Genomic DNA, 25434 nt, shown 5'->3' on the forward strand with positions numbered 1-25434 from the left:
ATCTGATAGCCTGTTTAGCAAGTTCCAGGAAGGTCTTAGCTCTGCCTGTTCAGCCTGTGTAGCAAGTTCCAGGTAAGTCTTAGCTCTACCTGTTTGGCCTGTGTAGCTATTTCCAGGTAAGTTTCAGCTCTACCTGTTTGACCTGTGTAGCTAGTTCCAGGTAAGTTTTAGCTCTACCTGTTTGGCCTGTGTAATTAGTTCCAGGTAAGTTTTAGCTCTACCTGTTTGGCCTGTGTAGCTAGTTCCAGGTAAGTTTTAGCTCTACCTGTTAGGCCTGTGTAGTTAGTTCCAGGTAAGTTTTAGCTCTACCTGTTAGGTCTGTGTAGTTAGTTCCAGGTAAGTTTTAGCTCTACCTGTTAGGTCTGTGTAGTTAGTTCCAGGTAAGTTTTAGCTCTACCTGTTTGGCCTGTGTAGCTAGTTCCAGGTAAGTTTTAGCTCTACCTGTTTGGCCTGTGTAGCTAGTTCCAGGTAAGTTTTAGCTCTACCTGTTAGGCCTGTGTATTTAGTTCCAGGTTAGTTTTAGCTCTACCTGTTAGGCCTGTGTAGCTAGTTCCAGGTAAGTTTTAGCTCTACCTGTTTGGCCTGTGTAGCTAGTTCCTGGTAAGTTTTAGCTCTACCTGTTAGGCCTGTGTATTTAGTTCCAGGTAAGTTTTAGCTCTACCTGTTAGGCCTGTGTAGCTAGTTCCAGGTAAGTTTTAGCTCTACCTGTTTGGCCTATGTAGTTAGTTTAAGGTAAGTTTAAGCTCTACCTGTTTGGCCTGTGTAGCTAGTTCAAGGTAAGCTTTAGCTCTACCTGTTTAGCCTGTGTAGCTAGTTCCAAGTAAGTTTAGCTCTAACTGTTAGGCCTGTGTAGCTAGTTCCAGGTAAGTTTAAGCTCTACCTGTTAGGCCTGTGTAGCTAGTTCGAGGTATTTGGCCGGTGTAGCTAGTTACAGGTTAGTTATAGCTCTACCTGTTAAGCCTGTGTAGCTAGTTCGAGGTATTTGGCCGGTGTAGCTAGTTACAGGTTAGTTATAGCTCTACCTGTTCAGCCTGTGTAGCTTATTCCAGGTTAGTTTTAGCTCTACCTGTTTGGCCTGTGTAGCAAGTTCCAGGTAAGTTTTAGCTCTACCTGTTTGGCCTGTGTAGTTAGTTAGAGGTATTTGGCCGGTGTAGCTAGTTACAGATTAGTTATAGCTCTACCTGTTAGGCCTGTGAAGCTAGTTCGAGGTATTTGGCCGGTGTAGCTTTTTACAGGTTAGTTATAGCTCTACCTGTTCAGCCTGTGTAGCTTATTCCAGGTAAGTTTTAGCTCTACCTGTTTGGCCTGTGTAGCTAGTTCCAGTTGAGTTTTAGCTCTACCTATTTGGCCTGTGTAGCTAGTTCCAGGTTAGTTATGGCTCTCTCTGTTTGGCCTGTGTAGCTAGTTCCAGGTTAGTTATGGCTCTCTCTGTTTGGCCTGTGTAGCTAGTTCCAGGTTAGTTATGGCTCTCTCTGTTTGGCCTGTGTAGCTAGTTCTAGGTAAGTTTTAGCTCTACCTGTTTGGCCTGTGAAGCTAGTTCCAGATAAGTTTTAGCTCTACCTATTTGGTCTGTGTAGCTAGTTCCAGTTGAGTTTTAGCTCTACCTATTTGGCCTGTGTAGCTAGTTCTAGGTAAGTTTTAGCTCTACCTGTTTGGCCTGTGAAGCTAGTTCCAGATAAGTTTTAGCTCTACCTATTTGGTCTGTGTAGCTAGTTCCAGGTTAGTTATAGCTCTACCTGTTTGGCCTGTGTAGTTAGTTCTAGGTAAGTTTTAGCTCTACCTATTTGGTCTGTGTAGCAAGTTCCAGGTTAGTTATAGCTCTACCAGTTCAGCCTGTGTAGCTAATTCCAGGTTAGTTTTAGCTCTACCTGTTTGGCCTGTGTAGCTAGTTCCAGTAAGTTTTAGCACTACCTGTTTGGCCTGTGTAGCTAGTTCTAGTTGAGTTTTAGCTCTACCTGTTTGGCCTGTGTAGCTAATTCTAGTTGAGTTTTAGCTCTGCCCATTTGGCCGGTGAAGCTATTTCAAGGTTAGTTTTAGCTCTACCTGTTTGGCCTATATAGCTTATTCAAGGCCAGTTTTAGCTCTACCTGTTTGGCCTTTGTAGCTAGTTCCAGGTTTGTTTTAGCTTTACCTGTTTGGCCTGTTTAGCTAGTTCCAGGTTGGTTTTAGCTCTACCTGTTTGGCCGGTGTAGCTAATTCAAGGTTAGTTTTAGCTCTACCTGTTTGGCCTGTGTAGCTAGTTCCAGGTTAGTTTTATCTCTACCTGTTTGGCCTGTGTAGCTAGTTCCAGGTTAGTTTTATCTCTACCTGTTTGGCCTGCTCCAGGTTGGTGTTCCTGGCAGTGGTTTGTGCGAGCTCCTGTGTGACCTGGTCAGCTGACTTCTGGAGGCTGTCCTGTATTACCTTCCTCTCCTCCTCCAGACGTACCAGCTGGGCTGCACTGTCCTAAAGCAGATGCAACACATGCAAGGAAGTCAACACAGAATGCAGGCAAACATGCTAGTGCAAATGGTACTACAAGCACATTGTCATGTTATGTATCTAATGGATGGATATTTCACAAAACTCTATATTAGGAAGTGTGTTGTTTTGAACTCTTTTTGAGTTCACCTATACTCTAAATGTCTGTGTTCTGTGTCTATGTTTGTAAATGTCCTTTATACATTGTTATTAGAAGAAATTATCAAAAGAAATGTTATTATATTAGGCCTTCTGTTTATAAATTCCACCAATTGCTGAATACAACGCATAAATTTGAACTAATTAAATTAGCCAAATTTGTAAAAGAAGCTCTGATTAAAAAAAATAATATTTTTGAATGTTGCTTACTTAACTTCAAATAGTTATCCTCCATAAATAATAAGTACTTTTCCTAGTATTTCGTAACTGTATACGATGCTGCTTATGTTTATATTATTTCTATGTTTATCTCTGTGACATAATTGTATTTGAAATATCTAGTGTTTAGACGATGAACTCTGTGCAAGTCTGAATAAATATTTGTCTTGTCTTGTCTTTTCTTAATTGTTAAATAGACACAGCAAACTTATTTTTTTCATAAACAATTTGTGAAATCAAAAGTAGAAAATATTTGAAAGGCAGAGAAATTAGCACCCAATGCTAGACGGATATCTCGTGATATAAAAATTTGGAAAATGTAAACACTGTTAGTACATGTTCAATTAAACATGGAAAACAATTCATTCACAATGTTCTATATCATCTGACAGAAGATATTCTGGGCTTGTATATAACATGCATTTCCAACATATTATAAGCCCCTTGGGCTTCATGCCCAAGTCACATGCTTTTAATCACTCACAAACTTGCTTGTTCAATTACACAAGCTTAAGATTAAGGATTGTATGCCTTTAACTTGTACTGTTATATTACAAATGGATGTGTTACACTTGTCAAATTTAACATACAAACAGAAAACATAAATGTTTGTTACAGTATTAATTACAAAATGCATACATGAAATTGACATTTTGCTATGAGAAAGCACTGTGCTCTATGGGGTCACATTAGGCTGACCATATTGTCTGTTATCATACAAACAGGGCGTTGATATATATTTACCATGTGTTTCAGATTTTGTCTGTCCATTTAAAAACTGACGTTTGTTGTTATAATATTTTCAGTCTCAACATTTTCAAATGACTGTTTTCACAGTAAATCCATAAAAATAAATAGCATAAAACAGGAAACAATACAAATCTAAAACTTATTATATGTTTAACAAGGGCTGTTTGTAAAACATGCATGCCCCCCATATGGGCTGTCCGTTGTAGTGGCAGCCATTGTGTGAATACGTTTTTGTCACTGTGACCTTGACCTTTGACCTAGTGACCTGAAAATCAATAGCGGTCATCTGCGAGTCATGATCAATGTACCTATGAAGTGTCATGATCCTAGGCAAAAGGGTTCTTGAGTTATCATTCGGAAACAATTTTACTGTTTCGGGTCACCGTGACCTTGACCTTTGACCTAGTGACCTGAAAATCAATATGGGTCATCTGTGAGTCATGATCAATGTACCTATGAAGTTTCATGATCCTAGGCGTAAGCGTTCTTGAGTTATCATCCGGAAACCATTTAACTATTTCGGGTCAACATGACTTTGACCTTTGACCTAGTGACCTCAAAATCAATAGGGGTCATCTGCGAGTCATGATCAATCTACCCATGAAGTTTCATGATCCTAAGCATATGTGTTCTTGAGTTCTCATCCGGAAACCATTTTACTATTTCAGGTCACCGTGACCTTGACCTTTGACCTACTGACCTCAAAATCAATAGGGATCATCTGCGAGTCATGATCTATCTACCTATGAAGTTTAATGATCCTAGGCGTATGCGTTCTTGAGTTATCATCCGGAAACCATTTTACTATTTCGGGTCACCGTGACCTTGACCTTTGACCTCAAAATCAATAGGGGTCATCTGCAAGTCATAATCAATCTACCTAGGGGTCATCTGCGAGTCATGATCTATCTACCTATGAAGTTTCATGATCCTAGGCCTAGGCGTTCTTGAGTTATCATCCTGAAACCACCTGGTGGACGGACCGACAGACTGACCGACCGACATGTGCAAAGCAATATACCCCTTCTTCTTCGAAGGGGGGCATAATAAAATGAAAATTATTCTTAAAGCCAAAAATATTTGAAAGGTTATGTATGAACAAATATTACCTGTATAATCTGTTCTTTCTCCTGAAGTGTTTTTAAATCTGCAGCATGCAGCTTGTTAACTTCACCATGCTGAAAGACAGTAGAATTATGAGCTGATGAACATTACTAATTGCATTTGTATATGAACATGCTTAATTGTGCAGGTGAAGCATGCCCCAGCAGACCTGTTAATACCTTATATATATATATGAATGCCCTGACAAGTAACTGTTGACTTAAACAATTAAGAAATATCACTATGGAGCCATAATTCAGAATACAACCACATTCACATTAGGAAACATATTCCAGATCACATCTTACAAAAGTAAATTTTATCGTTATACAGTCATCATATAATCTCAACATGTTATTTTTCATCTTTAAGTCTGCAATAGAATGACTGCTTTCTGTGTGCCTTTGTTTTAACTGTCAATTTAATCATCAACCTGTGTTACTTGCACCGTACGAATACCTGTCTAAGGAGGGTGACATGCTCATCCCTCAGTTTCTGGTAGACGTCTTTCATCTTCTTAAACTTCTCCTCGCTGGCCTTGCCCTGCCCTGTGGAACAACAAATGCGCATCAGTTTATAGCATCATTTAGCACTAGAGGATAACATCAACTGCTATACAACTGACTTACTGAACTGATTATTAATCTTACATAATATAACTATAAAAATGGAATCGTTTGTGTCTTTGAATATAAAATCATGTCAAATCTCAAATAGTTTACTCATACAAAACTAACATAAAGCCCAGGCAAATTAACATCATCAAATTTTTATTAAAATAATTATGGACAAAAATATTAAAAAACCTGGAAATTCCTAAAATATCAATAACTTTCTTAAAAGTATTCACTTGCTTTATAATAAGACTTCCTAAAGTAGAAACAGTGTGTTAACTTGTAAAAAGTATTCACTAGCTTCTTATACAGCCTTCTTAAAGCAGAATTTTCCTATGACTTGGCTATGACAGGTTTATTGATAACTCACTCTCTGCCTCCACCAGTTTCCCTGCTGCTCCAGTATGCACCTGGGCACGGGCCAGGTCAGCCTTGAGCTTCTCGTTGTCCTTCAAGGACTTGTCAGCAGACAGACGCAGCTCAGACAGGATCTTCTCCAGCTTGCAGATCTCCTCACGCAGCAGGCCTATCACGCGCTGGTCCTGACATTGTACACCCAACATATATAATATACGAGCCTCCTAGTACAACCAACATATATATAATATACAAGAGCACCGCCTTGCGGGTGCAGACCGCTCATCTATTTTCTGTTTAAAGGTGAAGGGACTCTCATTTTCAATCACAAAGGAGAGTGGGGTGGAGTGAAGAGGGGTGTATAGTGTGGGTGTGTGGACATTTATTACATTATCTTCCAAAAATGCGAAAAAAATGCAAACAAAAAAAATACCAAATTCGGGGGGGGGGGGGGGGGGGGGGGGGACGCAATGGTTGGACAGTATTTCAAACATAAAATAATCAAAATAAATATTTGTGTTTTTTAACCGTTTCAAAAAAAATATATTTGATGGGGTGAGGTGGGGGGGTATAGTGTGAGGGTGTGGTGGTAATTTGTGATATTATCTTAAAAAAAAATAGGGAGGGGGATTCGGGGGGGGGGGGGTATCAATGTATCAATCAATCTAATCATAAATAAAGAAGTTATGGCAATTTTAGCAAAATTCAATAATTTGACCTTGAGAGTCAAGGTCATTCAAAGGTCAAGGTAAAATTCAACTTGCCAGGTACAGTAACCTCATGATAGCATGAAAGTATTTGATGTTTGAAAGCAATAGCCTTGATACTTAAGAAGTAAAGTGGATCGAAACACAAAATTTAACCATATATTCAAAGTTACTAAGTCAAAAAAGGGCCATAATTCCGTAAAAATGACATCCAGAGTTATGCAACTTGTCCATTTACTGTACCTTATGATAGTTTGCAAGTGTTCCAAGTATGAAAGCAATATCTATGATACTTAAGGGGTAAAGTGGACTAAAACACAAAACTTAACCAAATTTTCAATTTTCTAAGTAATAAGGGCCCATAATTCCGTCCAAATGCCAGTCAGATTTACATAACTTTGCCTGACCAGTCCCCTTATGATATTTGAATAAGTGTTGCAAGTATGAAAGCAATAGCTTTGATACTGTAGGAATAAAGTGGACCTAAACACAAAACTTAACCAAATTTTCAATTTTCTAAGTATAAAAAGGGCACATAATTCTGTCAAAATGCCAGTCAGAGTTACATTACTTTGCCTGCACAGTCCCCTTATGATAGTTAGTAAGTGTTGCAAGTATGAAAGCAATAGCTTTGATACTTAAGGAATAAAATGGACCTAAACACAAAACTTAACCAAAATTTTCAATTTTCTAAGTATAAAAGGGCACATAATTCTGTCAAAATGCACGCCAGAGTTATCTTACTTTGCCTTCCCAGTCCCCTCATGATAGTAAGTAAGTGTACCAAGTTTGAATGCAATAGCATTGATACTTTCTGAAAAAAGTGGACCTAAACGCAAAACTTAACCAAAATTTTCAATTTTTTAAGTATAAAAAGGGCATATAATTCAGTCAAAATGCACGCCAGAGTTATCTTAGAGATCTGAGAAAAGTGGACCTAAACGCAAAACTTAACCGGACGCCGACGCCAAGGTGATGACAATAGCTCATAATTTTTTTTCAAAAAATAGATGAGCTAACCAGCCTCTTTGTACACCCAACATATACAATATACGTGCCTCTTTGTACACCCAACATATATAATATACGAGCCTTTTTGTATATCCAACATATATAATATACGAGTCTCTTTGCACACCCGACATATATAATATATGAGCCTCTTTGTACACCCGAAATATATAATATATGAGCCTCCTTGTACACCCAACATATATAATATACGAGCCTCTTTGCACACCCAACATATATAATATACGAGCCTCTTTGTATATCCAACATATATAATATATGAGCCTCTTTGTACACCCAACATATATAATATACGAGCCTCTTTGTATATCCAACATATATAATATACGAGCGTCTTTGTACATCCAACATATATAATATATTAGCCTCTTTGTATATCCAACATATATGCTATATGAGCCTCTTTGTATATCCAACATATATAATATATGAGCCTCTTTGTACACCCAACATATATAATATACGAGCCTCTTTGTACACCCAACATATATAATATACGAGCCTCTTTGTACATCCAACATATATAATATACGAGCCTCTTTGTATATCCAACATATATAATATATGAGCCTCTTTGTACACCCAACATATATAATATACGAGCGTCTTTGTACACCCAACATATATAATATACGAGCCTCTTTGTATATCCAACATATATAATATATGAGCCTTTTTGTACACCCAACATATATAATATACGAGCCTCTTTGTAAATCCAACATATATAATATATGAGCCTCTTTGTACATCCAACATATATAATATACAAGCCTCTTTGTATATCCAACATTTATAATATATGAGCCTCTTTGTACATCCAACATATATAATATACAAGCCTCTTTGTATATCCAACATTTATAATATATGAGCCTCTTTGTACACCCAACATATATAATATATGAGCCTCTTTGTACACCCAACATATATAATATACGAGCCTCTTTGTACATCCAACATATATAATATACGAGCCTCTTTGTACACCGGACATATATAATATACAAGCCTCTTTGTTCACCCAACATATATAATATACAAGCCTCTTTGTATATCCAACATACATAATATGAGTCTCTTTGTATATCCAACATATATAATATACGAGCCTCTTTGTACACCCGACATATATAATATACAAACCTCTTTGTTCACCCAACATATATAATATACAAGCCTCTTTGTATTTCCAACATATATAATATATGAGTCTCTTTGTATATCCAACATATATAATATACGAGCCTCTTTGTACACCCGACATATATAATATACAAGCCTCTTTGTTCACCCAACATATATAATATACGAGCCTCTTTGTATATCCAACATATATAATATATGAGCCTCTTTGTACATCCAACATATATAATATACAAGCCTCTTTGTATATCCAACATATATAATATGAGCCTCTTTGTACACCCAACATATATAATGTATGAGCCTCTTTGTACACCCAACATATATAATATACGAGCCTCTTTGTACATCCAACATATATAATATATGAGCCTCTTTGTACACCCAACATATATAATATATGAGCCTCTTTGTACACCCAACATATATTATATACAAGCCTCTTTGTATATCCAACATATATAATATATGAACCTCTTTGTACACCCAACATATATAATATATGAGCCTCTTTGTACACCCAACATATATAATATACGAGCCTCTTTGTACACCCAACATATATAATATACGAGCCTCTTTGTACACCCAACATATATAATATACGAGCCTCTTTGTATATCCAACATATATAATATACGAGCCTCTTTGTATATCCAACATATATAATATACAAGCCTCTTTGTACACCCAACATTTATAATATATGAGCCTCTTTGTACACCCAACATATATAATATACGAGCTTTTTGTACACCCAACATATATAATATACGAGCCTCTTTGTGCACCCAACATATATAATATATGAGCCTCTTTGTACACCCAACATATATAATATACGAGCCTCTTTGTATATCCAACATATATAATATACGAGCGTCTTTGTACATCCAACATATATAATATATGAGTCTCTTTGTATATCCAACATATATAATATACGAGCCTCTTTGTACACCCAACATATATAATATACGAGCCTTGTTCTGGGAAAACTGGGCTTAATGCAGGTGCATTAAGTGGCGTCTCAGATTTAGATATTCAGCTAGTCTATTCTTCCTAGAGTCAGTGTATGTGGCTTGTGTGATGAGAATACACAATCTTCAAAATCAGGCACTTACAATTTGATATTCAATTTGGTGCCCTTATTTAAAATAACATTGCATTGCAGCCACAGGTATAAATAAATTTAATTATCATAATCAACCAAGACAGCAATGATGGCCCTGGGTCCCTCAAATCAGTTCAACAAGAACTGCTTCTGTTATGGCACTTCAATACAGCTTTTTTCTTCAGGCAACACAAACATATAGACAGGGTAATATTTTTTTTCCAAATCAATATATTTGCCAAATTAAAAAATGAAGAAAAATATCAGTTGCTGGTAAACATAAATAAGTTGTGAATATACATTACCATTTACCCATATATGTGTATCAGTTGCCAATATACATGTATCAGTTGCCAATAAACATGTATTAATTTCCAATATACATGTATCAGTTGTCTATATACATGTATCAGTTGTCTATATACATGTATCAGTTGTCAATATACATGTATCAGTTGCCAATTTACATGTATCAGTTGTCTATATACATGTATCAGTTGTCTATATACATGTATCAGTTGTCTATATACATGTATCAGTTGTCTATATACATGTATCAGTTGTCTATATACATGTATCAGTTGCCAATATACATGTATCAGTTGCCAATATACATGTATCAGTTGCCAATTTACATGTATCAGTTGCCAATAAACATGCATCAGTTGCCAATAAACATGTATCAGTTGCCAATATACATGTATCAGTTGCCAATAAACATGCATCAGTTGCCAATAAACATGTATCAGTTGCCAATATACATGCATCAGTTGGCCGTACACATGTATGAGTTTCCCACAGACAGCTTACCTCTGACTTCACTCTCTGCAGCTCTGCCTTCAGCTCCTGGATCTCCCTGGTAAGCCTCTCAATCAACAGGTCCCTGCAGAAGCAGAAAAAATACACAAATATGAAGCAGGCTGCAAGCATACACAAACATGAAGCAGGCTGCAAGCATATGCAAACATGAAGCAGAACATTCTGTCTCTATGAAAGCATTCAGAAACATGAAGCAGAACCTTTTGTCTCTATGAAAGAATACAAAAACATGAAGCAGAACATTTTGTCTCTATGAAAGAATACAAAAACATGAAGCAGAACCTTTTGTCTCTATGAAAGAATACAAAAACATGAAGCAAAACATTATGTCTCTATGAAAGAATACATAAACATGAAATAGAACATTCTGTCTCTATGAAAGAATACTGAAACATGAAGCAAAACATTCTGTCACTATGAACGAATACAGAAGCATGAAGCAGAAAATTCTGTCTCTATGAAGGCATACTGAAACAAGAAGCAGCATATTATGTCAATCAGTATACATACAGAAACATGAAGCAGAACATTCTGTCTCTATGAAAGCATACAGAAACATGAAGCAGAACATTCTGTCTCTATGAAACAATACAGAAACATGAAGCAGAACATTCTGTCTCTATGAATAAATACAGAAACATGAAGCAGAACATTCTGTCTCTATGAAAACATATTGAAACATCATGCAGCATATTCTGTCAATCAGTAAACATACAAAAACATGAAGCAGAACATTCTGTCTCTATGAAAGCATACTAAAACATGAAGCAGAACATTCTGTCTCTATGAAAGCATACTAAAACATGACACAGAATATTATGTCTCTATGAAAGCATACTGAAACATGAAGCAGAAAATATGTCTCTGAAAAAGCATACAGAAACATGAAGAAGAACCTTCTTTCTCTCAAAATACAAACAGAAACACGAAGCAACACATTATGTCTACACCAAAGCATACAGAAACATAAAGCACACAATTCTTCTCTATAAAAGAATTAAGAAACATGAAGCAGAACATTTTGTCTCTATGAAAGCATACTAAAACATGAAGCAGAGCATTCTGTCTCTATGAAAGCATACTAAAACATGACACAGAATATTATGTCTCTATGAAAGCATACTGAAACATGAAGCAGAAAATATGTCTCTAAAAAAGCATACAGAAACATGAAGAAGAACCTTCTTTCTCTCAAAATACAAACAGAAACACGAAGCAACACATTATGTCTACACCAAAGCATACAGAAACATAAAGCACACAATTCTTCTCTATAAAAGAATTAAGAAACATGAAGCAGAACATTTTGTCTCTATGAAAGCATACAGAAACATGAAGCACAAATTCTGTTCACTTTTTTAAAACTATGCATGAAAGATACAATATTAAAGGTTAGCATTGTCAACTATCAAAATCAAATGAATATATAATAAATATAATTATCATAGATTGAAGCATTATTTACATCCCAACAGCACATACCTCTCATCTATTTCTGGCAGGCGTCCATTGAAATTGAAACTTGCCTGATCTTTTGTGAACGCAGCATCAAATCTGTCCTCCTACAGAAAACAAAACAATTTGTTTTGTGCAGCAACAGAGAATATATGGTTGGTGACTTTTCATATTTGATATTATACGAGTCAAATATGGCAAAGAAATAGGTAAGTCTTGCATAGTCTTTAACACAACATGGATGAATCTGATATCACATGCAAAGGTCACCAAAAGTTATTATTTATTATATTTATTATGCCTTTTTGTTGTCGAAAATTGGAGCTGAACACTAGACCCTCAACACATAAAATAAAACAATCTGCTTATACTAAGCAATTTACAGCACAAAATGCAAATGAAAAAGCATGAAAAGGTTAAAATGGATCTATGTGCATTGAACAGTACATACAGTAAGTCTAGATAAAATAATTAATTATAACATTTCACTATAAAGTAAATCAAAAAGAGGGTTGCAGTCAAAATAGTGCTCACCTGAGACCCCAAAGAACTTAACTGTTCTGAGCAGGTAATGTTTACAAGGTTTTACAATCAACTTACAAGGATAATGATCCAACACCTAGCGGCCATGTTTGTAAACAACCAACAATTATTTTCAAATACAGCCCTAAAACATTGTTAATGTTCTGAGTCATTTATACGATGAATATAAACAAGAGCACCGCATAACAGGTGCCACGCTCTGCTGCGAAAGCTTGTCAGAATTTTTTTAATTTTTTTAGAGGTCACAGTGACCTTGACCCTTGACCTAGTGACCCAACAAGAGATGTGTTCGTCAGAAACACAATGCCCCCAACTGCGCCACTTTGAAATAAAATGTCTATTTTCATTTGGCAGGTATAGACATCATCTCCCTTTAAAGCTTATTACTTCCCTTGGATTTTGTCCAATCCAACAGGGGAGGGGGGGGGGGGTCTGTAGAAAGTCAAAAATGACCAAGTCAGACATCACTGACAACCAAGGCCTGTGGTTTATCAAAGAGATCATAGCCAGAGTTCATCATGTATCTATGGATATAAGTCCACAGGTATGTAATGAACACTACTATTAACAACTAAGTACATGAAAGAAATGATAATTATATCATTAAAAAAAAAACTTTGACAAATCAATCATTTTCATTATAAATAATCAAAATAATAAATATGTACAGTAACTGTGAAAAGAACTTCAATTCTTGGTAAGGAAATATATAATATGAGATTTATAATTATATAAATTATTTCCCTTGAAAATAATTGTCTCTAACAAATCTCTATTTTTAGTAGCCAGCAAATAATTCAAAGCCACTACCGTGACTGTAGATTCACCACTCAAAATGTGCAGCTCCATGAGATACACATGCATGCCAAATATATAAAGTGGCTATGTTCAATATTGAATAATTATCTCACTTTAAAGCTTATTACTTCCCTTAAATGTGTATTTTTTACCGTAGACCTTGAAGAATGACCTTGACGTTGACCTTTTACCACAATGTGTTTGTCAGAAACACAATGCCACCTACTGCTCCGCTTTGATTTATTTAACAAAAATATATACGTAGGTAGGTTAGATAACTATGTCTAAAGCTTATTACTTCCCTTGACTTGGTTTTTTCGACCCTAGACCTTGAAGGATGATGTGCAGCTCCATGAGATACACATGCATGCCAAATATCAAGTTGCTATCTTCAATATTTAAAAAGTTATGGCCAATATTAAGGTTTTAGCATGACGCCTACGGCGGACTGCGGACGACGAGCTGGCTATGACAATAGCTTGGGTTTTCTCCGAAAACAGCCGAGCTAATAATGTTATAATTATCACATAATATTCATATTTTTTTACGTACACACAAGAAAGATAATATACATGCAAACCTGTACAACACTTTGTCACGATACCAGTCACTGTAACAAAATGCAAGGAAAATTATTCACTTCCTCCCAATCTAGGGAAATATATACTCTGCCTTTTGTATTGCACCCGAGGACAAGAGTTATATTTACATGTGAAATAATCATATTGCTGATATTGCATACACTGTATATGTGGGTGTAAATAATAAAGAGACGTTCTCTTCAGTTATGGTTATTCATGTGCTATACTTTGGTTGCATGTCTTACAGGCATAGATGTGTCAATCAGATCCCCCACAGCCTCAAGTTCTGGTGTGACAGAGTCCCGCTCACGTTCTGGTTCAGTGGGCACCACGGCAACCGGCTTCACGTGCTTGCTGAAGTCTGATTGGATCAGGAAGTTTGGAGGATTCTAAAACATGAGACACATTTGTGACTAGTTTCATCTTAAAATGAATTGACATGATGATTATTTGTTTTCTTAATTAAATATTAATGAACTTCAACATAATAATCAACTATGAACATTCAGTACTATATAATGAAATGTAAGTATTTAAAAATGGAGAGTTCCTTCAATTTTAAACTACAATCAAATCAGCTTACCTCTGGCAATACAGGAACTTGGACTAGATTTTTAAAATACTGTAAATTACTGCTGTGAAAGTAAAACTCCTTTAATCTGAAACAAAGAAAATTTAGGATAAAACCACTGATGATACAATTATGACTATTTGAGCAAAGAAATAACAAAATATTCAACCAAAACACTTAACATTTATGCAAAAAGTCACATATACACAACTTAAGTTTAAGTAGCTATTCTTATTAATACAAGGGTATAACCTCGAGTTGTAATGGACTAAATCCAACAAGTTCACAGACAGTAGAGTCTTTTTAAATGTAAGTCACAGCATGACTATTCTCAGAGTTAATGTTACTTCAGGATTTATGATGGTTTCAGTCATTTTTCAAAATATCAAGAATTAAAAAAAAATCTGAATGTAGGTTGTCCTAACTTTATCTGTCCAAAATATTAAATAAAAGAAATATGGGTCACAATAAGTTGTTTTTAGACAATCCTTTATTTTCAATACCAATTTTTTTTATGAATATCCATTTTGGCATACATTCAATGAGGGTGGAATTAAAAAAGTATGTGAACAAAACATAACATTGAACCATGCACATGTTTAACTGAATATACAAGAATAAATTACTTGTACATTTTTGTGTATAATACTGAACAAATTGAAAACCACAATTGAGCGTAGAACGGATGCTTACGGGTATTATGACTTCACACATTTAAGTTTGAGCCTTTTTTTGTCATGTGAAATTTCCTGACATGCAATACATATATATATATATTTATTTGCTCATTATAATATACAAAAGTGCTTAAACTTTCACTACAGTAAGCATGAAAAAACTAGCAAAAAATATTGATAAAGAAATTGAAAGGCCACCATTCTTTTTTTGCTACAGCCCTTTTAAAAATGAGGTGTATCATTCTACAGTATTTTTAAACATATATTGATCACAAATATACAAAGTACAATTTAATACATCATCTAAAAGTGAGAAAATGTAACTGGCATGTTTATGTAATTTTATTACTTAAAATGAAGATGTTTTTTTCCTCTTTTCACTTATGTTATTGATTACACCATCCACCATTTTATTTTTTCTTATTTGTATGTTTCAAAATAAAAGGCATTTTTTGGAAATCACTTCAAATAATTTATAAACTCATTTACCAGTTAACAATTGAATATTTTTTTTTGTTCTATATAAAAGTTATTTCTCACTTTCAACACATGCTTTTGTCAATACTCCACGCAATTTCAAAATTTATCTGCAATCAACATGCCTTTGTTACAAACTAGGATAACTTGAACAGAGCTAGTGGTATTTAGTTTGTTTTAGCTTTTACCACTTAGTAAAGCAGATGATCTTATTAAGTCCAATAAAGTAAACCTGACCACACATACTTACTTCTTGTACTGCGCCAGGAAGCGGTCCCTGTGCCCTGCCAGGGTGTCTGGTGGTAGACCTGCAGATATACAACGGGCTCAATATGGGACTCTGAACACACATACCCAGCTCAAGTATAGTTTACACAATACATTGGTATGCACATACTCATGATTCAATTCATCAGTTTCACTTTAAAGTTATTCTTTATAACTGGAGCAGGATGAAAATTATCACAAACAAGTAACACTGCACTTTCCTGTAACTGCTATTACTTGGAAGCCATTTTTATTACCAGAAATACATTATCATGTAAATTACACATCATAAAAAACTGAATTAGGATGAACGCATAATTAGATGGAGATCCCTCAAATAATCACATAAACCAAACAAAAAGTAGGTATCATCCAACCAGCTTTGCCCAGACCCATAAGCCTTAAGTACACTATACTACCAGTGGTCAAGATAAACTATAGACAATCATTTGGGGAAGCAGCTTAGGCACCAGGTGAAACATAACTTGTATACCCTGTTGTTGTTGTTTCACGTGTCTGACAAAGTGCATGAGCCTCATTCATTTAAACACAATTGAGTTGTATAGTTTGAGTATTCAGAAGTGAGAGCAAAATACTGAGTATAAACTATATTAGGGATGAACAAAACATGTGTACAGGTTACAAAAACATCAGAACATTTCAGGTTGCAACTATATCTTCACAGTAACAAAAAAGCAAAATTATTCAAGTCCCATCACCAAACTATTGAACGCTTCCTACCTGGATAAGCTGCAATAAAAGTAAACAATTACTGCAGTCTGTTAAATTAGTCATAAAAACTCATATAAGACTTAATACTATATTTATTTCTTAAAATCATTCCAATTCTATTGCAACCTGACCCTTTTACCGTAATTACTCTATGTTTTCGGACACTCTAAGTTTTCGGACACTCCGGTTTTTAGCAAAAATAATTATTTTTTGTGACTCTTAATTTTCGGGTTTTCGTCCGTAATTAATGTCTCTAAGTTTTCGGACAGTATATTTTACAGGGCCTTTTTATTAAGTTTCGGTCCTGTTTTCGATATCTAAAAGAACTTCGATCATGGGGTTTTACAACCAGATTAACATCATAAAAAATGGCAGGTGCATGCCTGAGGGCAACGGACCATAACATTTGCATTATTGGGTAAATAACCTATTAAACCGGTATTTAACAATGGTTTCGCCCGATAGCATAAGCGTTATGACCAGGGGTAGTGCCAATTAACAGTTTAATTATCTACCCTTTCTCAGTAAAATAACTGTGACAAATACTAAACGCCTCAAAGTGTGATGCACCCTATTGCAAATTTTACGAATAATGGAAGGTGTTAGACAACAACTATCGGAAATGAACAAACGAAAAATTCATAGTTTGCCTTTTTTATTGCGTTAATTATGGGTTCATACTAGCGAGTATCGGTACATCACATGCTCATCTTTGAACTCCTTGGTCAAAGTACAACCTCGTAGTAACTTCCTGTCAAATAAATTAAGCTTTGAAACTTATTTAAAATGCAGTGCAAACATATAAAACTGTAATGTATACTATACGGCATGGTATTTTACAAGCGCGTGCTATTAATGGAATTCGTTGATACAATTGACGCTATTTTTGGACACTTCAATTTTCGACTCTAAGTTTTCCGACACCTGTATTTTATGAATATTTTTCGTATCTAAGTTTTCGGACTCGAAAAAAAATACTTATTTTTAAGTGTCCGAAAACATAGAATAATTACGGTAATCTTCTTTACAATTGTAACAAGAGATGTGTTTGTCAGAAACATAATGCCCCCTATTGTGCCACTTTGAAGCCATATATGTGACCTTTGACCTTGAAGAATGACCTTGACCTTTCACCACTCAAAATATGCAGCTCCATGAGATACACCTGCATGCCAAATATCAAGTTGCAATCTTCAATAATGCAAAAGTTATTGCAAAACATTTATCAAGGTTAAAGTTTTGGGACACAAACAATGAATGATAGACACACAGGCCAAAAAACAATATGCCCTCGATCTTTTGATCCAGGGGCATAAAAATAACACCACTTAAAACTGTGCAGCTAAATATGTGTTGTTGTTTTTTCAATTTTTATGATGAAAATATCATTAAACTCAAGCCCCACCCTTTGACAACCAGCTAATATGCCAATTTGATGAGAAATGAACCCAACCTAGCTAACCATTGACATCTGTTCAAATGCCATAAATAGCAGATATACAGTGCCTTGTGAATTTGCTGTTCTAAGGACCAGTACCGACAGATAAGCTAAAAAGTAAGGAGAAAATGTAAGAAAATTTGCATGTGCTATTTCAGTGGGTGCCACACAATAAAACTGGGTGAGCAGCGAAAAGATATGAGCCTTGTTCTGAGAAAATTGGGCTTGATGCATGTGTATACAGTGTTGTAACAGATTCAGCTGTGCAATAGCACAGGCTTATCAGGGTACACACTTTCCCATATGGTATTTTTTGTTTAACGGAACTCATTTCTAAGGAAAAATCCAGTTCAGGTGGAAAATGATGTCCCTGATTTGTCAATGCAGAGTTCATAGGCTCATCTGGTGATGTCCCTGGTTTGTCAATGCAGAGTTCATAGGCTAATCTGGTGATGTCCCTGGTTTGTCAGTGTAGAGTTCATAGGCTCATCTGGTGATGTCCCTGGTTTGTCAGTGTAGAGTTCATAGGCTAATCTGGTAATGTCCCTGATTTGTCAATGCAGAGTTCATAGGCTCATCTGGTGATGTCCCTGGTTTGTCAGTGCAGAGTTCATAGGCTCATCTGGTGATGTCCCTGGTTTGTCAGTGCAGAGTTCATAGGCTAATCTGGTGATGTCCCTGGTTTGTCAGTGCAGAGTTCATAGGCTAATCTGGTGATGTCCCTGGTTTGTCAGTGTAGAGTTGATAGGCTAATCTGGTGATGTCCCTGGTTTGTCAGTGCAGAGTTCATGATGTCCCTGGTTTGTCAGTGTAGAGTTCATAGACTCATCTGGTGATGTCCCTGGTTTGTCAGTGCAGAGTTCATAGGCTAATCTGGTGATGTCCCTGGTTTGTCAGTGTAGAGTTCATAGACTCATCTGGTGATGTCCCTGGTTTGTCAGTGCAGAGTTCATAGGCTAATCTGGTGATGTCCCTGGTTTGTCAGTGTAGAGTTCATAGACTAATCTGGTGATGTCCCTGGTTTGTCAGTGCAGAGTTCATAGGCTAATCTGGTGATGTCCCTGGTTTGTCAGTGCAGAGTTCATAGGCTAATCTGGTGATGTCCCTGGTTTGTCAGTGTAGAGTTCATAGACTCATCTGGTGATGTCCCTGGTTTGTCAGTGCAGAGTTCATAGGCTAATTTGGTGATGTCCCTGGTTTGTCAATGTAGAGTTCATAGGCTAATCTGGTGATGTCTCTGGTTTGTCAGTGTAGAGTTCATAGGCTTATCTGGTGATGTCCCTGGTTTGTCAGTGCAGAGTTCATAGACTCATCTGGTGATGTCCCTGGTTTGTCAGTGTAGAGTTCATAGGCTAATCTGGTGATGTCCCTGGTTTGTCAGTGCAGAGTTCACAGGCTCATCTGGTGATGTCCCTGGTTTGTCAGTGTAGAGTTCATAGGCTAATCTGGTGATGTCCCTGGTTTGTCAGTGCAGAGTTCATAGACTCATCTGGTGATGTCCCTGGTTTGTCAGTGTAGAGTTCATAGACTCATCTGGTGATGTCCCTGGTTTGTCAGTGTAGAGTTCATAGGCTCATCTGGTGATGTCCCTGGTTTGTCAGTGTAGAGTTCATAGGCTAATCTGGTGATGTCCCTGGTTTGTCAGTGCAGAGTTCATAGGCTCATCTGGTGATGTCCCTGGTTTGTCAGTGTAGAGTTCATAGGCTAATCTGGTGATGTCTCTGGTTTGTCAGTGCAGAGTTCATAGGCTAGTCTGGTGATGTCTCTGGTTTGTCAGTGCATAGTTCATAGGCTAATCTGGTGATGTCCCTGGTTTGTCAGTGTAGAGTTCATAGACTCATCTGGTGATGTCCCTGGTTTGTCAGTGTAGAGTTCATAGGCTCATCTGGTGATGTCCCTGGTTTGTCAGTGTAGAGTTCATAGGCTTATCTGGTGATGTCCCTGGTTTGTCAGTGCAGAGTTCATAGGCTAATCTGGTGATGTCTCTGGTTTGTCAGTGCAGAGTTCATAGGCTCATCTGGTGATGTCCCTGGTTTGTCAGTGTAGAGTTCATAGGCTAATCTGGTGATGTCCCTGGTTTGTCAGTGTAGAGTTCATAGGCTCATCTGGTGATGTCCCTGGTTTGTCAGTGTAGAGTTCATAGGCTAATCTGGTGATGTCCCTGGTTTGTCAGTGCAGAGTTCATAGGCTAATCTGGCACAACACTTGAAGCATATGCATTAAACCCCCATTTCCCAGAACAAATCATATTAATTAATAACAAGACTCAGACCAATAATGCCATTGTAGTTGAGCCAGTTAGAACTACTACATCTTAATGGCATGTTGCTGAGGAGGCACTTACTGGAGTGCAGTTTGAAGAGAGACTTAACAATGTAGTCGTACAGCTGACACGAGTCCTGGATACACAGGATCAGAGGGGCCAGTCGGCACTGACCTGAGTTGGTCATGGAGTTGGCCCGGGACCTGTCCAGTGAACCATACACTGAAACAGGGCAAACACATCTGGAAAAGCAAGCAAATTAAGCATGTATGCCAAAATAATTGAATAATGGCCTTCCATATTTTTCTCAATACTTACTAAAAATATAAAACGGGTGTCACTAACCAAAAAAGGCAAAGACCAATATCATTCATTTATGCATGACCATAAGGCAGACAGAACATGACTGCATGTAGAGTGTACCCACCTTGCTCTTGTAGGGATAGCACCTCATCCATGTAGTCCAGCATGTCCACACTGATCTCAAAACTGAAATATCACACACTGATCTAAAAACTGAAATATCACACACTGATCTAAAAACTGAAATATCACACACTGATCTAAAAACTGAAATATCACACACTGAACTCAAAATTGAAATAGCATACACTGATCAGAAAATTGAAAAAGCACACACTGATCTCAAAACTGAAATAGCACACACTTATCTCAAAATTGAAATAGCACATACTGATCTTAAAATTGAAATAGCACACACTGATCTCAAAACTGAAATATCACACACACACAGAACATTTCCACACTTATCTCAAAACTGAAATATCAAACACACATCAGAACATGTCCACACTGATCTCAAAACTGAAAAATTGTACATGAGTCAGAACATGTCCAAACTTATCTTACACCTGAAACTCACTTGTCATGACAGCAACAACAAATTAAAAGCAAAACAGACAAACTAAGAATTACTTTAAATGATCTGAAAAATAGTCATAACAAGGTGTTCTGTTAAGGATTAAAATATAATGTATCATAATCAATAATACAACCCGGTCTGTCATGTTAAGGTACCAACTTACTAGCTGTTGACATCTGTCCCGCAGATTTTAGCAAATAGCTCATCTTGCATCAGAAGGTTGCCAGGAATGTTAGGATACTAGAATATATAGCACAGCTATGCTTTGTTTACATGTTGTACAATAGATAATTTTGATCATGTTTATTAGGGTTTTTTCCGGGATGTATACACATAAATGCTTCACAGTGAAGAAAAGGTTTTGCATATTATTATCATCACTATTCATGCTAATAGCAAAATTCCTGATTTTACCGAAAGTTACCTTTCAAAAAGTTGCATTAGTTTGAGAAATTCCATATTTATTGCTGGATCCAGTCATGTAAAATTACTTTTTCAAAAAGTTTCTTTTTTGTGAAAATGGACAGTTATATGCTGACAAATAGACAGACAGATGGATGAAAAGAAAACGTAAAGCTGAATGTGTATGCAAATTTTCATTTACTTATTTAGTCACTAAAGTGTTACGTTTGTTGTTTGTTAGTAAATAAGTCTTGACATCTGTTGAAAAAATGGAGTCGAGCATACTTTTGACAGCGCCAATAATTAGCAAAACAAGTGTAATCAAATTAATTTCACTTTTTATTTATAAATTTCAGGTGCACATTTTGCGTGCGGAGGGACTGACAGACAGGCGGACGGATCATCATAATAAACAAGACTATTGCCAAGCAATATATGTCCCCTACCAGCTCCACCATTGTCAGAAATAAAAAAAATATTTTTTTTTATATATATTTGTTGCCATAGCAACCAGAATTTTTTACGTAGGAACAAAATGAAATGACATGCATAATTTCCTTATTGCCATCTATCCATGTTTCAAGTTTCATGAAAAAATATTAAGAATTTTTAAAGTTATCGCAGAATCCAATAAAGGGTGACAGACAAACTGACAGACGCACAGAGTGCAAACCATCAGTCCCCTCCGGTGAAACCGGTAGGGGACAACAAAAGTTAAACCCATAGTGCAATTTTGTAAAGCCTGAAGAAAACTGTAAACACATCCAAATGGTTCAAACCTTTTTGTGAAAAGCCAGCTTCTGGTTGAGAAGCACTGTGTATGCATGAATAAGTCGACCATAGCCATCTTTGAGATGCCTCTGAAACAAAATCATTAAAATCAAAACACATAAGACAAAAAGCTTTGCACCAAGAATTATTCCAGTCAATCAGATCTTATTTAGGATGACCAAATTCTACAATTAGGAGAGGGGGACATATGAACACAAAAACACTATCACAACCTAAATCTTCTTAAATCTTAGTTTGATCCTATAATAATACAAATTCATTGCTCCAAAATGTCTCCTCAAATTCAATGCAAGTCAAACGTACAATATTCCTCCTGGGTAGTGGGATGGATTTCATTTCATCGTTCACAGGTTTCTTGACTAAATACCTATCAATTTTAAGCATGAAATGTTCCTACAATCAGATACAGAGTAATAAACATAGCCATCAAACCAGAACATGTAGGTACCCATAGTTTTCCAAGTTCATCCAGGAAGGTCCTGTATTTCAAGGAGTCCACAAAGACATTTTCATGTCCCTCACGTAGCAGCTTGTGAAGTACATGGCAGAACTTCCAGCACAGGATCGGGTTGGCCTGCAGTTGCAGCTGTTTGGTGGTCACGTGCCAGAACAGGCCCACGCCATGGTCTGTGAACGTGCCCAGTATTGTGTCTGAACACTCATTCAGGAAAGTTTGCACAGGTATGATAGTAGCCTTGTTCTTCGAAAGCTGGGCTTAATTTAAATATGTAGGCAAAGTGTCATCCCAGATAAGTCTGTGCAATCCATACAGGCTAATCAAGGAGACATTTTCCACCTATACAGGATTTTTTAGAAGACTTCTTTCAAAGAATTTTTATTATTAAAGTGGAAAGTTTTGCACATGATTAGCCTGCGCTGACTGCAGACTGTACATGCTAATCTGGACAACATTTAATGCACAAGCATGAAGCCCGGTTTCACAGGACGCGGCTCATATTGTGTACAATATTCAGCGCTGAATCTGCTCATCCCTTACTAAGCCCATTGTTACAACTCAACTGATTTTGATTACAAAATATCCATAGTCTATATTTGTTTATTTCATAACCCCTCATAAATGTTACTATAAATGACAATATCCCTGAATGGATTTCCTACAAAACAAGCTAATAGTATGTGTTGAATTTAGAAAAAATGTGTTCAAAAGATCTCTCAGTGTGCTCTTTCAAAATATATTATTTCAAATGCTTTAAATTCTCTAAACCAGACAATTAAAACAAAGTCAATAATGGAAAATATTGATGACAGGGTTATGGTATTTTGTACTCTGCACTCCTTCTCAAAGCTCTTGATCATTTAGTTATTGAAGAGTTATAGTTCTTGTCGTTAAACTCAGCACTTCCGCTCAATGTCCTTTTTCTCCTTTTAAATACCTTCAATACAAATGGACTTATACTCTTCCAAAAAAATTCCCTGCAGAACAATAGCTCTTCAACCATTGCAGTGCTCCAGCTAGGCCTAAATTGAAGGTGCCCGCCCTGCCCTCCCAAACCTCAGTTTTGGGACAGAATGACAGAGTGACAGAATGACAGACAGACAGACAGGCCAAAAACAATATATCCCCGATCATTCGATCCGGGGGCATAAAAAGTTAAAGAAACCAATGACAATATTTTTTATGCAATGGAAAGAAAGCTATTATTGTCATATATTAGCGTTGAAAATCTTTTAAATTTCATGTGTTATTTACTTCTTTTTTATAAATATGAACTACATTACAGTCCATGCGTTTTCACACAAAAACGTGCTCCCTCCGCGGGGCATTTGTCTTCTAGAGAGTGATTCCGCGGCGAGGCAGGCGAGGTGTACTCGCTAAAACGCTCGCCGTTCCGCTGAGTTAGCTAATACCCCCCGGCGTTAATTATTTAGTCGGTAAATGCAGACAATAAAAATAAAGATAATTGTATAATTAAAAAATTAATATATGTTTTTTATTCACAGGTATGTCTTCAATATGAATGAATATACAACACGTAAAGCGTTTTGACAAATTAATATTTAATTCATAACACATATAACACAAGAATAAATGTTCCGTTAAATTTCCAATTGAGAATAATAGTTTGTAATCCGAAACACGCTTCCGATTTTTAATGTTAACACGACATTTACAAATGCTTCCAATAAACAGTCATCATGTATATTTCCCGACAAAAGCGCGCAACAATTATGCTGCAATGTACAAGTTCAAGGTTTATGCGTGGAAAGTGTGCGTGTATTGATTTTTTGATACAAACTTTGTAGCGCAGCGAACACTGTTGATTGTTGAATTCTGTTGATTTTGGTTTAAAGTTTCTTTGGTATTTTTTAACGCAATTATATCGCACATAATTTGATATTTCCTCCAAATTAATTTCAATTCAAACACGCCGTATCTTTATCGTTACGGTATTTTAGTAGAGTAATTATTGAAACATTTATTGTACTGTATACTGATTAAAGAGAACATCTGGACGGAACTGGATTAAGTGTTTGGCTTTAGGAAAACAGGCTGTCTGTGGTGTTTTGACAAAAGGGATTAATATGTGTGAATGTCACTCTGCCAATTTGGTCCATAATTGACCGCTCGCCAGCTGTCAATCAAACACACAAAATAACCAATAAGATTTTGTTTATTGCGGCCACATGGTCTGACAAACAAAGACTGTTAGAGTAATGGATAAAGCATTTTATAAAAACACAACTTAGTGGGCTGAGCGATCTCGTATTTGGCGACTGGTCAATGATAATTACCGGTAATACATTGTTTTGAATGTCATTATTATATATATATATATATATATATATATATATACTTGTAATGAATGTAATTTTATTTGAAAATCAGGAAGTCAAACAAAGTTAAATTAATTGTTATCTTGTTAAACACGGAATTTCCTCCGCGTTGCCCAACGCCGAGGGCTGCCGCTTTGGCTTATCCATTTGCCGATTGTTAACCTCAGCGGCACCAATCATGCAAACTCCACGCATTGCGGGATGTTCTTAATCTCCCTCCGTGGGCGTGTCCATGGATGAGCGAGGAAAATAGGGAAAACACGTGGACTGTACTGTAT

General features: G+C 36.4%; 1 protein-coding gene across 4 annotated transcripts in view; it reads right to left on the minus strand.

Annotated features, from left to right (window-relative positions):
• Nucleotides 1–25434, minus strand: part of LOC127843167 (huntingtin-interacting protein 1-like) — a 56903-nt gene that overhangs the window by 26307 nt on the left and 5162 nt on the right. For 3 of the 4 annotated variants that reach the window (XM_052373046.1, XM_052373036.1, XM_052373028.1), the window contains exons 3-16: nt 22809–23011; nt 22348–22428; nt 21330–21406; nt 20711–20772; nt 20365–20505; nt 15834–15891; nt 14442–14517; nt 14104–14247; nt 11964–12043; nt 10473–10545; nt 5677–5848; nt 5152–5240; nt 4698–4766; nt 2308–2445 (exon numbers count right to left, since the gene is read on the minus strand). In XM_052373046.1, the coding sequence (XP_052229006.1) occupies nt 2308–2445; nt 4698–4766; nt 5152–5240; nt 5677–5848; nt 10473–10545; nt 11964–12043; nt 14104–14247; nt 14442–14517; nt 15834–15891; nt 20365–20505; nt 20711–20772; nt 21330–21406; nt 22348–22428; nt 22809–23011 (1463 nt within the window). The remainder of the gene's footprint in view (nt 1–2307; nt 2446–4697; nt 4767–5151; nt 5241–5676; nt 5849–10472; nt 10546–11963; nt 12044–14103; nt 14248–14441; nt 14518–15833; nt 15892–20364; nt 20506–20710; nt 20773–21329; nt 21407–22347; nt 22429–22808; nt 23012–25434) is intronic. The other variant, XM_052373050.1, reaches the window with a different exon arrangement.

Source organism: Dreissena polymorpha, chromosome 1, assembly GCF_020536995.1.
Source record: "Dreissena polymorpha isolate Duluth1 chromosome 1, UMN_Dpol_1.0, whole genome shotgun sequence".
Classification (NCBI taxonomy): domain Eukaryota; kingdom Metazoa; phylum Mollusca; class Bivalvia; order Myida; family Dreissenidae; genus Dreissena; species Dreissena polymorpha.